Source organism: Tinamus guttatus, unplaced genomic scaffold, assembly GCF_059628265.1.
Source record: "Tinamus guttatus ecotype Peru unplaced genomic scaffold, ASM5962826v1 Tinamus_guttatus_pri_ptg000464l, whole genome shotgun sequence".
Lineage (NCBI taxonomy): Eukaryota > Metazoa > Chordata > Aves > Tinamiformes > Tinamidae > Tinamus > Tinamus guttatus.
Window position 1 is genome coordinate 640,976 of NW_028288998.1, and position 15,962 is coordinate 656,937.

Here is a 15,962-nt window from a genome sequence, read left to right on the forward strand (position 1 = left end):
CAGACAAGCTCAGGAAACAGCCCTTAATGCTGTGTAGTGATTATCAGGTGATTGATCCCTGCAACGGGTCTGGGTAGAACCCGGGGGTACTTTCCTAGGCAATCTCCACCTCAAGTAAAAGGTCTTGAAGCCTCAAGACCAGACCAAGATGTTCTGGTCTAGAGACTGTTTGCAGCAGTCTGTTCCAGTAGCTGTGCTGAGAATGAACTTGGGCTCAAGCCTGTAGACAAGAGTTGCACCTAATACATGACCACAAAGCCAGAGAGGGGTCTCTGGCTCTTACATTTACTGGTCTAGAAAAGTTAACTATTGGGATCAAGGGGAATGTAGATTCCTGACTCAGCTGAGGACTTGGCATTCAACAAAATGCTTTGGTTGGGTTTCCTGTGTGTTTGTAAAGCAGTGATTTGTTTGTTATGTACCTTGATTTACTTACCTGAGAGATGAATTTTGACCTAGTGGTGTAAGGCTGGCGAGTGTATCAATCGGACCTCTTTTGCGGAGCACATGGAGGGGGAGTGGAGCGCGTGGAGTACTTGCAGCCGAACTTGCAACACTGGAGTCAGCAGTCGACAGCGCAAATGCCCTGGGTAAAAACAAGTTCAGGTTACCTTTGCTGTTTTCCTTTGCTGAAAAAAATTTTATTTCTCATTGGATACTCACGAGATTAAAATCTTTTAAAAGAGATCTTTCTAGCAATTCTGAAGGCGTTTAGGTATGGCATATCTGGAAACAAAATTTATAAAACTCTTATCTTGTGTGATTGAAAATTCTATGCCTTCAGGGTAGAGGGAGTTTTTACCAATGACTTGTGTAGAGCCAGTATTTCGCTGTAGGTATCTCATTAGTCAGAGAGAAGATAATTTTCTTTTAATTACTCAGCATCCCGTTTCTCTTTCACTAACACAAAGAGAAAAGAAGGAAAAACAGAAAGAGAAGAGGGAACACAGTAATATAGATGGTTTTAGAAAATAATAGAATGAAACGGGGGAAATGAAAAAAGGTGAAAGATAATATAACAGTTTGGGGGCAAAAGAAATGGAAAAGGAAGGCAAAGGTAAAAAAGGGACAAATTCGTGTAAGGAAATGTGAGGAAAACATAGATATAGCTAGAGAAAAGTAACATATTCTAACATAAAAGTATCTTCCAGAGATGCACACTGCTTTCACACTCCCTCCCATCTAAATTTCACTTCCAGAGGCATGCCTGAAAGCTAATTCCTGAAGTTAATGCTGTCTTAATTTTGCTTTCATTAATTTCTTCAAGCAAGATCCTCATAATCAGCTCCAGCTTCTGCATCTGCTTTTCTTTTGCTTTTGTTCATTAGCACTCGCAGACACCACTGCATATTCTCTGTAACACCACACCTGGAAAGGAGGCAGCAAATGTAAATTAATGGAAGCGGCCCTCCACTGACACCTTTGGCTCAGTCAGGCTAGAAGGAAAATTACCTGAGCTTTATCAGTAACATGGTTGAAGTTCTCTTTACTGCACACTCCTAGGCTGCTGCTAAGCCTAGGGCTTCTTTGGAGCCAAGTGTACATTTTGGCATCTGCAACTCTTCACATGTAATGTGACTGGTCCAAGCAGAAGGAAAGCATGTCTTGTTTTCTGAATTAGATTTTCTTGAAGGCAATGTCTTAATACTACATTTCAACAAAAGTTTGTATATTTAAATTGTCTTTGTATATAGAATGAATGAACTATGCTCTAAGTTTGACAAAATGTGGCCAACAAACAAGCATGGTATTTATGCTGTCTTTTCTAGTCCAGGCCTTGAAGCAGAGTGTCATGGTCCCATGCTGCAGTACAGAATCTGTGAAAACCCTTCTTGTCCTGCTGGCACGCCTGCCTTCAGGGACTGGCAGTGCCAGGCTTTCAGTGTCAGATCTTCTTATCAGAAGCACATACAACAATGGCAGGCTGTCATTGATGATGGTGAGTATAAGCCATCCGCCACATAGTTACCTCGACGATGTGTTTTAGCAAGCTGATATTGCCGTTGATTAAGAAATACCTGGTGAAAGATTAGGGGGAAAAAAAGGGACCAAGATTTTTAATGAGTTATTTTTATTTTATTACCAAAGTCTGGTGGTATTTTTGCATACTCTGACAATTACTGCCTCATATTGCTATTGGATTTATCCTTCTTCATATATAGATTCATAGAATGCTTAAGTTTGGGAGGGTTGTCTAGTCCAACACCCCTGCATATGCAGGAACACTTGTGCGTGTGGCACAGGACTGCGTCCAAGCAGGTTTTGAAGATCTCCAGAGAAGGAGACTCCACAACCTCTCTGGGCAACCTGTTCCAGTGCTCTGTCACCCTCACTGTTAGGAAATTTTTCCTCAAGTTCCTGTGGAACTTTTGATGCTTTAGTTTCTGGCCATTTCCTCTAGTTCTGTCAGTGGCCAGCACTGAAAAGAGGCCAGCACCATCCTCCTCACTGCCTCCCTTGAGGTACTTATAGACACTGATTAGATCCCCTCTCAGCCTTCTCTTCTCCAGGCTGAACAGGCCCAGCTCCCTCAGCCTTTCCTCATAGGGCAGATGTTCCAGGCCCCTGATCATCCTTGTAGCCCTGCACTGGACTCTCTCCAGTACTGTGGAGCCCAGAACTGGACACAATACTCCAGATGTGGCCTCACCAGGGCTGAGTAGAGGGGCAGGATCACCTCCCTCGACCTGCTGGAGACGCTCTTCTTAATGCACTCAAGGATCCCGCAGGCCTTCTTGGCCCCGAGGGCACACTGCTGCCTCATGGTCAACTTGTTGTCCACTGTGACTCCCAGGTCCCTCTCTGCAGAGCTGCTCTCCAGAAGGTCGGTCCCCAGCCTGTACTGGTGTCTGGGGTTATTCCTTTCCAGGTGCAGGACCTTGCACTTGGCCTTGTTGAATTGCATGAGGTTTTTCACCACCCAGTTGTCCAGTCTGTCCAGGTCCCTCTGGATGGCAGCGCAGCCCTCTGGGGTATCAGCTACTCCTCCCACTTTGGTATCATCAACAAACTTGTCAAGGGAGCACTCTGTGCCTTCATCCAGGTCACTGATGAATAAATTGAACAGGACTGGACCAAGGACTGACCCCTGGAGGACACCACTAACCACAAGCCTCCAGCTAGGCTTTGCGCCACTGATCACCACCCTCTGAGCTCTGCCATCCAACCAGTTCCTAATCTACTTTGCTATCCACTCATCTATCCCAATGTAATGACTACATTTGAATGAAAATTCATTCAGTTTCGTCTTATATAAAAAGAAAAGTAGTATGAAGTCACTCGTGATGTTCAGGTTAGATATTAGGAAAAATTTCTGCACAATAAGAGTGGTCAAGCATTGGAACAGGCTGCCCAAGGAAGTGGTGGAATCACCATCACTGTCTGTATTCAAGACACGTGTACATGAGGCACTTACGGACATGGTTTAGAGGGCATGGTGGTGGTGGTTTTACAGTTGGACTCAGTGATCTTGAAGGTCCTTTCCAACCATAATGATTCTATGATTGTATGATTCTATGAATGCAGCTTTCTAGAGGAATGCTATGTCTTTAAATATGCATCTAGCTATTATACTTACACCTGCAAAGCCAGAAAGACAATACGGATATTATAGTGGACATTTATTTTTGAAGAAGATGAAGAAGTTTAACAGTTAGATTTTTCAAAAACCAAGCACTGGCTTTTTGCAAAAATCCGTGTGCACTGTGTATTATGAAACAAATTATGAAAACTTAAGTTATAAAAACAGTTTAAAAATATTAGCAACTGGTAATAAAGAAATGCCTAGAGTAACTCTGGAGTACTGTAAGTATGTGTTACCATATTTTAAGATGTGAGTTTGTAGTTTATTATTGCCATTATATTTCAAGCAAGAGAGAAATTATCAGCAACCATTCTGAAGCATAAATTTTAAGAGAGCAGTTTGTTTTACTGAGTCCTGAAAGATGTGAATGTGTAATCAGAAACTTCTTCTGTCTAGTTAAAAAGTGATATTTTTCTGTATTAAGTGAAAACTTATCAACCTGTTTTAGGTAGTTTGTTACCTGTCATTTGTTAGCTGGCATTCGGAGGAAAGAGAATGCCCTCCAGATCTTATAGGTGCATACCTAGTGAGTCAGTTTGATTTTTCTTTTACTAATTTGTGATCTAGCACAAAATGCATGATTCATATCCTATGGATGAAAAGCCCAGATTTGTATACCTCTGTTATCTACTGAGAAATCTCTGACATGCTCCAATCCTGCCTTAAGGAGTGTGGATGGTAATTTTGTTCTGAAAAATTTTGTTGTTTTAAGGTGTACTGCAGGAGATTCAACACTGGACCCCAGTTAGAATTCCAGGAATATGGAATCACATTTGTCCTAAATCCTCTTAGTCTTTGTTAGACCCTACTAGGTTCAAATGCAGGGAGTACAAAATGCTCATATTTGAATGAGGTCTCCTATATTCCATTACTACCAAGCCCAAGGGCTGCAGTTGTCTCTGCATGCTTCATGATACATAATTGATATTTGAAAAATGAGCATAATATAAAATTATGATATTACATCATTTTTGGAGTGACCTAAATAGGATTGGGCTTTTGGGAAACAGTAGTCAATGACATGCTTTGCTTGTCTTGTTAACGTTGCCTTTTCCAAAATAATATTGTAGCAATTAAAGTATTTAATTTATGCTGAAGAAGGGCTAAATACCTAATGAAGAAGTACAGAAGAGTCAAAACTGGTTATCTTTTAAGTTTTGTGTGTGTGTGTGTGAATCTTGAGATAGTATCAGTTGCATTTAACAGTCTGAGAGCCACAAGTGCTATAGCGTAAAAACAACAGTGGGTAACCTAACCTCTTTAATTGCAAATATTCTGAGTGTTATAACTCCCATGCACTTAAAAAAGTTGTTCAGTGTTGTTGGGCTCCTATCTTTTTGAGGTTAGTCTTCCTAAAATAATGTTTAGGTTCAAAGTTTTGATAGGGCATTCCTTTATAAAATGCTGATGCATTCTGTTCTTGAAATTAATTTCTACATGACTTTGCAGTTACTTTTAAGCAGTATAACAGGAATGTAAAGGGCAAAAACTCAGGCAGAGTCTCACACATCTGTGATGGCTTGTGTCTGACTGGCTTCACATGTTGGCAGAGGAGGTGATATCCTTTTGCTCCTGTTCTCTAGAGATGCCCAGAGCCTGTATCAATTTTAGCAAACTAAATATGCATAAACCAGTATCTGATGCCTAAGTCACCTGGCACACAAGACTCATGTCCATATTTTTCAGCTCTTTTGCGCTCTGAAAATGGGTGGTGACATCCAAAACGCATTTTGGAAATGGGCCCCTGCAGGTGGTGATTTCCAGACGCAGCTAATGCTAGTTGGCGCAAGCCAAAAATGTGCCACAGACTGGTCTACCGTTTAACTGTGTAGGCAGTAGACTTCCAGGGACCATAACTGTTTCCTGGAACTGTTTAATTTACTAATAAAATACTCTCCAGGAATCTATCTAGAAGTCAGTATGAAGTCAGAGTGGCATAGACTGTGTCCCAAGGAAATCAATTTTAAATTCAGAATTGCCGTTTTACTTTCAAAATCTACAAAAGCTTTAGGAAGAGGTTCTGAGCTAGTATGTGAATAAATAAAGATATGAAAAAAAAAGTAAATGTAGGTTGACTCTTGAGAGGAGACCTCTTGTAATTCATTTGTAATTACCTCAGCAAATGCCATTATATATAAAAGAGGACTATTAGGGATCCAGAAAACAGAATTTTGATATGATTATTTTATACTCTGTTCTTTTTTTTATTCTTCAGTGATTTGCAGAATGTTTCAGAAATGCAAAAGAAAATGCAATAGAAAATTGCTTGACCTTGCTAATGTTAGAAATATGTATTCATTTTTTTATGTTTATTTATTTATTTATGTGGACTTTGTAAAGCCGTATATTTTTCTTCTCAGGATGTTTCACTTATTTTTTTTTCTCTTTGACCTATATAGTTAGAAAATCTGGAAAGTGTTAAGTTTATTTTTTAACCAGTATTTACGATCTGCCAAAATTATAGTAGAAAGTAAGTATAGATTACAACCAAAATATTCCAACAGCTGTAATGTGCATATTCTTAATTGTAGCAATGAACATGACATGAGTATTATGTAGGCTCAAGTTTATAGCAGAAATGCATTTTAGCAGGAAACAGAACTTCAGTTTTTCAAACTAGAGAGAAAGATCAAAGCCTTTTATCTTGTTTGATTTTCCTAAAATAACTTGTTATGATAACAAAGATCCATGCCACACAGATAAGCAGGCATCAGTTTTAAAAATCCTTTTGGTGTTAATTTTGCATATATTAAAAGTGATTTTTATATTAATTTGGTCTTTCTTGCATCAATCACTATTACAGAAAAGCCATGCGCCTTATTCTGTTCTCTAACTGGAAAGGATCAACCCATTCTCCTAACAGAAAAGGTTGTGGATGGAACTTCCTGTGGCCAACATGGGTTAGATATCTGTGCAAATGGTAGATGCCAGGTATGAATTCCTATTTCAGAGCTGGGGAACCTGCACACAAATGCATGAGTATAAATTTGTTACGCATAGGCATTACTTCCTTAACAGAATGTTGCAAAGGCATAACCAAGACTAAATGTCTCTTCTTTTACAGAAATAATATAAGTTCATTCTCGCAGTGCACATGATTTTTTAAACATACAATTTTGTACAGGCAAAAAAGGCAGAATTAAATATTTATTATAAATATACACATTTAATTATGCCTTTATATTTAATATATATTAAATACATATATTTATGTATATTTATTTAAATATATATACTTATGTGTGTATGTCTAAATAAACCAGGATCAAGGGATTCGTAGTTCTCTTACTGCTTCATGTGCTTCATATGGAAACTCTTCCATATGAAAGTTCCAAATTTTTTTTGTTACAATTTCTCTTATACTATAATAACTTTAACAAATTAACCTATCCATATATGTGGGCATGTATATGTGCATACGGGCATTTCTCAAGTGTCTGAGTGCATGCAACAAGTATACCCTTGGGACTTTTTCTTGTCAAGTTAACATATGCAGTCTTACTCCCAAAAGTATATACCTGATTTTTCCTGAAAAAAATCTTTTGTTTATCATCCATTCTTCACATTTGCCTCTGTGAATACTGGCTAATAATGACAAAACGGAGCAAAAACGATAAACCAGACCTCCTTGATTAAGAACCAGTTGTGTTCTTGACATGTCAAGATGTATAGAGATTCATCGAGATGATTATCAAACTTAAATCTAATTTATAAAATATTTAATATTTTAGCCTATGCTTCTAGACACAAGATGAGCAAGTACTTAGGGAATTATAGCTTCAGAATTACACATGTAAATTTTTTAGATTTACTGTTCTGCGTATTTAGCCCTTTATATGCTTTTAGCATAATATCTATTTTAAAATCTATATTGCTTTCTTCTTTTTATTATTTTAATTCTAGAAACAATGATAAAAATGACATGTGTAACATGAAGTAACAGTCTCCTTGTGCTTGGACATGAATAAATGCCCAGTAGATCATAATTTCTGTGTTCTCACTGGAATCCCTTATTTCCTCACTAACCTGGGCTTGTCTTCAGCAAATAGAGTTGAAGTTTTATTGGTTTCATCAGATGCATTTGTACAGAGCACAAGATTACATTGTGATGACTCTTCTAGACTACATAATGTTTTTATTTTATATGAGACGAATATATAGTATTAATGGTATATGTTTCTATTGTCAAGCTAGTGATGATTTTGATAATAGAAATACACCTATCATGGTAATTAGAGGGTGCTTGTGTAAATGTTTTTTATTTTATCAAATACTGCTAGCTTATCATAAAGCACAAAAGCAGTTTGTATTTACATGTTCTTGACATGTTTGCATTCTAGTCAAAATAAGACATGAGATGCATAACTGGCTTGACATCAATTGGCACTTTACCCTTATGGGGTTGGCAAATAAAGTACTGTAATTTGAGTACAAAGATTTAGAGTCTAATATGCTCCTGTCTCTGAGTAGAAGGACCTTTTATTTTCTCAAAGCCTTATTTTCTTCTCTCACAGAAATTTGGCTGTGATGGCATATTAGGATCTCTGGCTCGTGAAGATCATTGTGGTGTGTGCAATGGTAATGGAAAGTCATGCAAAGTTATTAAAGGAGATTTTAACCATACCAGAGGAGCAGGTAATTGTTTATTTCAAATATATGGAACGGTGTTAGATGTTTTGACTACTTTGTCAAACTACAAACTACTGTGCTTTCTTAAATGATGCACTGCCTCATAGCAATTTTAGAGCTGCAGAGGAAAATTTTAAAAATCGTCTCTATCCTGCTAATATATTCAATATTTTAGATAAGATGTATGAATACTTTTAAGGTAAATATTTTGAAATCACATTATCTTCATTAGATTTCTTAAGGAATTTATCTTCCAGTAGGAAGCACATTGTGTCTTGAAATGGATTTTAATAAGTTTAAGAAATGAAATTTATATTTTGAGTAAGCTATATATTTTTAGAATGTTTTTACATTCATTTTGTGTTCTTCAAAGAAAATATTTAAATTAAGATCTGTTAACTACAGAAATGTCATTAAGCAAATAGGCAATTGGTGACCATAAAACCAAATGTCTCAAGAAACAATCTTACATATTTTTAATTTATAGATTTACTGATCCAAAATGAAGGGTAGATTTTCAGAGTTCTGCAATTTGTTCTTCAGTTGAGTTGAACTGACTGACCCCAGTAAATAGTGTTGACAGAGTAGAGGCTTAGATCCTGATAATATTCACCATGTGGCTAGTATATCTTTTCGCCAAGAAGAGTCACTTCTTCAAAGGAACTTTTTTTTTTCAGCATTTGTTTGCCACTACACTTTTAGTCTCTCGCTTAGAAAATTTATAGAATTTCAGGATTGTAAGTACATCACTTATGACAAAGTATTGCAATGGACCTCAGCGCATTTTAGCTAAAATACAGCATCTTAAAAAAGGTTGAAAAAAAAAAAGTGAGACCTAGCCTTCAGATGCTCCAGTTCAGCCTTCACTCAGGCTAGCAGTAATGTAGAGTAAGAGTCCTAAGCCACAGATAAGCAAGACAAGCACAGAAAATAGATGTCAACTACAGACCAAAAACTACAGAGAAGGTATCTGTTAATATGAATTACAATGTTTAAGCTTTCTTTTATAGCTGAAGCAAATATATGAACATTTCCCAGGTTTTATTCAAGGTTTTGTGCAAGTATATACTGTTGTGGCACTGCCATCTAAATACAGCTGCTGGTTGTTCTCCAGAAGCTGGATGCCAGCAGGGCATAGAAAATATTATTATCTCTTAAGGAAACTAAAGATAAATAATGCTGCCTGGAAATTATACGATATTAAAATCAGGATTTACAGACAAGGTGTTATATTCATCATTTGTAATACAGCATTATGTAATTACACAGGATAAAACTTTATTTTGCTATCTATTTTTGAAGTCTACTCAGACAATTTGAAATTTGATTTCATTAATAAACATTCCTGGCTGCATGTAGTTTTTCACCTGCTTTGCCTTCTGACCCCTTCTTAAAACAAATTACTCAACTGAAATTTCTTAATTCCACAGTTCATGAAAGCAGTTTTAATGCAGTCCAAATAAGTGATGAGTATACTACAAAGCTCAAGCCATTGAGAATGGGGTTTGTATGTCTTAAAGCAACAGAACTGGCATACAAAACATTTACTCGTCCTCCATTATCCATAACTAACTAACTAACTAAATAAATAAAGACAAGAGAGGGCTGTTTGTTTTTTAGCATTGTGTCACTTAGCTCTTCATGCTGAGAGAAATTGGCATTCTCTTGTAGTTATCTGGTGGTGTAATGACAGAAAACTGTGCTTGGCTGTAGACAGCTTCGTCTGTGTATTCTCTAGCCCCATTAACTCTTGTTATGTTTTACTTTGCTCTGTTAATCATATATCATGGTGTATATATTACACATAGCACAGTTACAGAGGTTATTTCAAAGCTAGTAACTGACATCATTTGCAAGGTTCTTCAAACCATTGTCATATAGAGTATAACATTGTATTTAAAAAGCAAAACAGAGGAGAATGAATTCAAAAAAAATGCTAGAGGTACTTTTCTGTATTTTTGTATTTAACTTGGGACATTTGGTCTCCTACCCAGGTTATGTGGAAGCTTTGGTGATACCTGCAGGAGCAAGGAGAATCAAAGTTGTGGAAGAAAAACCTGCTCACAGTTATTTAGGTAAACGTTGTACAGTTAAAGTGCTCAGGCTTTGTTTGAATAGATACTGAAGAGTGCTAGCATTAATTGCATGCTTTTGTCCATAAACAAAATTATGAATGAAAAAGAAAACTTCAAAAAGAACATTTAAAGAAGTTTCATAGAAATTGCAGAATCAAACAGCAGCTATGGCATGCCTCTCCTCCCCTCTCCTCCCCTCTCCTCCCCTCTCCTCCCCTCTCCTCCCCTCTCCTCCCCTCTCCTCCCCTCTCCTCCCCTCTCCTCTCCTCTCCTATCCCTTCCCTTTCTCTTCCCTTTCCCTTCCCTTTCCCTTCCCTTTCCCTTCCCTTCCTTTTCTCTTCCCTTTCCCTTCCCTTCCCTTTCCCTTCCCTTTTCACTTTCGGTCAAAAAAGTATTTATCTTTTTAAATACCATAAAAGCAACATGGTGTCATACTTTTTTTCCAAATACGTCAAGGAATATGTTTACATTAGAATATATTTAAGAACATTCTAACATTTTCTATTAGAATATTTTCAACATTTCTTGCTGAAATGCTAAAACCCTGCAAAAATGCTAAAAAAATATTTCACATAGATACTAGCAAAATAAAAAGGTTTATTGAAAAATGAAATAATTTCAAAGGGTTGTGCTGCCATTCAGAGGGACCTGGACAGGATGGAGAGTTGGGCAGAGGGGAACCTCATGAGGTTCAGCAAGGACAAGTGCAGGGTCCTGCACCTGCGAGGAATAACCCCAGGCACCAGGATGGATTAGGGCTTGACTTGCTGGAAAGCAGCTCCGCAGAGAGGGATTTGGGAGTCCTGGTTGACAAGAAGTTAACCATGAGACAGCAATGTGCCCTCATGGCCAGGGAGGCCAATGGGATCCTGGATCCTGCATCAGGAGGAGCGTTGCCAGCAGGTGGAGGGAGGGGATCCTGCCCCTCTGCTCAGCTCTGGTGAGGCCGCACCTGGAGTATTGGGGGCAGTTCTGGGCTCCCCAGCACAAGAGGGACGGGGAGCTTCTAGAGAGGGGCCAGCGTAGAGTGACAAAGATGATTAAGAGACTGGAGCAGCTATCGTATGAGGAAAGACTGAGGCAACTGGGTCTGTTTAGTCTAGAGAAGAGAAAATTGAGATCTCATCGACATGCTCAAGTACCTGAGGGGTAACTGGGTCTGTTTAGTCTAGAGAAGAGAAAATTGAGATCTCATCGACATGCTCAAGTACCTGAGGGGTAACTGTAGGGAGGATGGGGCCAAACTCTTCTCAGTGATGGCCAGTGACAGAACAAGGAGTATTGGGTATAAATTAAAACACAGGAAGGTCCACCTCCAGGTGAGGAAAAACTTCTGTCCTGTGAGGGTGACAGAGCCCTGGAACAGGCTGCCCAGAGAGACTGTGGAGCCTCCTTCTCTGGAGATCTTCCAAATCTGCCTGGACACCACCCTGTGCCACGTGCTCTGGGTGTCCCTGCTGGAGCAGGGGGGTTGGACTAGATGATCTCTAGAGGTCCCTTCCAACTTCAACCATTCTGTGATTCTGTGAAGTTGTTTTTTACTGGAAAAAAAAAAATCTGTTTTTTTTTCTCTGTTAGTCAGTTCTAAAACTTGTCTAAGAGACTGTAATTAACTACTATTATAATTGGAGGGTTAAATTAATTTCTGAAATGTCATAACTGGTATTGTTCTGTTCATTTGAGAGAGACTCAGTATTAAAAATAGGACAACACAATGAAAAATACCTTGGTTTGATCACTATTTTTAATTCTGCTCATAAGCAGCACCTACATTTTGCCTGAACATTCTTCGTATTTTAACAGAAAAAAAAAGTGAAGTTGATGAGTCTAAATCTGATGAATCTAAATTATGGCATCTTAAATTATCAGTGGGTGGTAATTTATCATGAGTGCTACTCCTGCCCTATTAAGATAGCTGCAGAGTCTTGGGAAAGGAGGTAAGGAACATCTTGGAACAGTGTATTGAGCTGATGCATCTGCCAAGACCCCCCTGTACGTGTCTCCCTTTTGGGCAGGTAGGAGCACAGGTGACCCAGGATACAGATTCCCTTCCAGTCAGGATTTCTTCATGGGTATGATTTTCTACTATGAATTATCCATATACTAGCTAGTGTTTTCTAGCTGTGTTGTACAAGAAAACATATATGAGATGGTGATTACCGTTTCTTTGGCAGAGTATTTATGAATAGATATTTTCTGTAGTAACACAGAAGAGAAAATAGGCATCTATTTAATTTCAGAATATTTCCTGAAGTCCGTACCCAGTACTAAACTGCAATATTTTAGGAAGTAAACATTTTATTATTTTTAAGAAGTAAACATAGAGATGTAACCTTATGAGCTTAAAACTGTGTTCGACAAAGACTTGAATAATTGTCTTATGCTTAGATGCATGCTATTAAAGACTTTTTTCAAATCTTACCTAGATTCCTGTGCTATAAAGTTATGCCTTGGCTGTTGCCAGTTTTCCTTTAGAGCTGGATGGTGCTGGATAGTGGATCTTCTGTTTTTAAAAGCTAATGCAAGATGTAGGAAAGGGTGTTACAGTATTGTTTTAAGAATTTTCTAAGAATTTGTGGGTTTGACGTTAGAGTCCTCATTCTTGTGGCACTGTGGTGTAAGGGCACGACATGGTCCAACCTGTAAGGATTTAATAAGATGGTTTAATGCTTTATAACTAAAGAAGTACTTTACAGTCCAAGAACTGTAATCTTTTGGTCTGTGCTAATTGGGAGTAAAGGAGAGAAATAATTTATTTTCATCCAGAATACAGGAGTGGATTAGCTGTGTCATTATTCTCAAATGTACCAGCAGCCTGCATCGGAGATGGAAACCCTGTGGAGGCTTGCAGGTTAACTCTGCAGAACCATAGCAGCTGAGTCCATTATAGGTACCAAGTTCATAAGTGTGCTGCGTTCTCATCTGGTTTCTTTTCTAAAATAGATTTCCCAATAAAAAGAAATATATATATGTAATGTTGGGGAGATGATGGAGGAAAGAAGGGGTGGATCAACAGAGTATGAAAAAATGAAAAATTCATCTTTACTGACAAAGCCTATAGTTTTAAAATATCTGGACCAAATTATTAGACTATAAAAATAGTAATAAATTCAAGGGTAGCCAGCTGATGACCTGGTCCCACAGCACAGAACAGAGTCCCCCAAGACTAAACCTGACCTCATTTCATACATAAAAGTCCATATAAGATGGTTAATAAGTAAAACTTTTTGAAGCAGTTTTACCTCCAGATGAAACAAAGAGACATTCTTTAGCATTTGCAATTAAGTTCATATCTTCCCAAACTGTCAGAAGTGCATCTGGCAAAGGGTAATTTATAATAATAGTAATACAAACTAAGTTACCAAATTAAAGCAAGTATTGTGCAAGTTTGAATTATTTTTCAGCTGGATAAGACTATGCATATTTCGTTTAATTTTAATATGTTAACAAAGACTTTTTATTGTCCTTTATTCTTCTTTTTTGTTGGCTCAGTTACTGGAGAACAAAAAAAAAAACGTGAAGTGCCACTATCACCCATCGTATGTGTGCACGAAACCACAGAGCTGGCAACAATTGAATGACACATTTCAGAAAATATTCAGATTTAAGAGGCTAAAGTCTACCTTTTTTCAGATTGTATGTAAACCTGGTGGAAATGTCTATTGAAATATCACTTTAATAAAGCGGAGAAAGACAACATGGAAAAAGATATAAATGTGCTTGTTATTCACAGTCACTAAGACTATAATTCAGAGTTATCTTCCCCAGGACAATTACAACCATAAGTCTGATACAAAATATGAGGAAAGGTAAACAGTAACATGGATTCAAGTGTTTAAAGTTAATTGCTTAGTGCATGCAAATCAGTTATCTATACACATAAACCTTAGCAGTATATTTTTGCATATACATATTTTAGCATGCATCTCAGATTTTTTCTAGAAAAAAATCTTGTCTATGTAGAATTATACAACAGATTTATGTATAGACATGCATACACATACATTAGTTTAGTATTCTTGTGCAATCATATTTGGTATTGAGAGGATTCATGCGGTAGTTCTGTGAAATAAAAGGGATATTGTGCAAATAGGTCTGTAAATCTGTGAATGAAAACATGTAGCTGCAAAATAAGCAAATAAATCAGGGATTTATTTCTGAATTAAGGTTAAATGGGGAAATAATTCCATTATATGTGCGAGCACTGCAATACAGCACACAAAATTACCACTTATTTATCTTTAAACACAAGACTTTTTTCATCAGTCCTTTATTTCTAATAGGCTACAAATATGACTGTGAGGCACTTGTAAATTGGTGACATACTAGTTTAGCCTAGAATAATAGATACCATTACAAAATTTAAGCAGCACAACCTGACTATTCCTTTCTATTTGCAAGAACTTCTGAGAAAAAGTACAAACATATTCTTTTAGTTAGCCTTGTTGACCCATCATATCAACGTGTATATTCTTTCTTTGTTCTCAGGTTCTCATTATAATAGCTGTAATAATCTTGGCCAAAGATTCCTGGAAATTAATGACTATCTGGGCTAATTAGCTGAAGTGATGCTGAAATGCTACCAGCTGCTTCCACCACTGTGCAGTTCTCTGGAAGTGGGTTGTAGGTTGATAATTATTGCTTACAATAACCCTTGTGGGCTTGTGCTACTTACTCACCGGTATATTTAGTATTCACACATAAATGCAAGATCTACTATCAGGATTGTTCTAAAAACTCACTTAAGAAGTCGTTAATATTGGTCATAGGTAATGAATAATTAAAAGTGAATAGTAGAAATATTTTTTTCTAAATACAATAAAAACGTGTGTGCAAAGGAGGCTTTTCAACAAGGGCTGTGAAATTCCTCGATGTTAGTTTGTATTAGTCTGTATTATGTTCCTTCATTCTATTATGAGCTTAGTAGTAAGAGTCGACCAGCACTTTAATTATAGCCCTGATTAGTTTCCAAATAAATATTTAACTATTGAAATATATATAAACAGTATTAATTCTTTCTTCTGTTATTTAGGAAAAGATCAGAAAATATACTCCACTCATTTCCATCACTTAATTCCCATTGTAATGGTGGTTATTTTATGCTTTGCAAGGATGAACAATGAAGATGCTGCCTCTTATTTTAGCACTGATTTTTGGTTTTGGTCATAGTTTGTATTTTGGGGTGTCAGTATGTTGTCTTTTTTTGTCATTTGTCTTTTTAGTTGTAGGCATCCTGCTCAACTTGTTTATAGCATGAGAGCATGAGAGCTTCCTTCTATACTGTGTTCTTGTGTGCAGGACTTCATCCTTTTCTGTAAGCTGAGCAGAGTGGAAGTGGAAGTGTGGTGTGGAGTGCAGGAAAACTATGTGAACTCGCTCACAGGTTGTGACAGAGGCAGGAACAGAATCTGCATAACCTGAACTTGCTTTAAGGCGTGATAATTCCCTTTCTAACTTCCTGTAAACTCCATGCCTCAAGAGGGATGTTTGAGAGCAAAACATGCAAAATATTTCTATTCTGTACCTGGGATCCCCCTGGGATCAGGGGTCCAGTCCCCTGCATGCATACACGTGCTTCAGCACATATATTCATTTTAAAGATGAGACTGTGCAGAGTCCACTCTTTTCAGGAAGAGGATGCTGCTCCATCTGAGCAACATGACTCAACTGGACCT

The 15,962-nt window shown here is 37.5% G+C and overlaps 1 protein-coding gene across 1 annotated transcript in view; it reads left to right on the forward strand.

Moving 5' to 3' along the window:
- Positions 1–15,962, forward strand: part of ADAMTS19 (ADAM metallopeptidase with thrombospondin type 1 motif 19) — a 139,872-nt gene that overhangs the window by 92,901 nt on the left and 31,009 nt on the right. Inside the window, exons 12-16 of the mRNA XM_088532682.1 lie at positions 460–590; positions 1,770–1,939; positions 6,387–6,514; positions 8,098–8,218; positions 10,207–10,287. Coding sequence (XP_088388808.1) covers positions 460–590; positions 1,770–1,939; positions 6,387–6,514; positions 8,098–8,218; positions 10,207–10,287 — 631 coding nt within the window. The remainder of the gene's footprint in view (positions 1–459; positions 591–1,769; positions 1,940–6,386; positions 6,515–8,097; positions 8,219–10,206; positions 10,288–15,962) is intronic.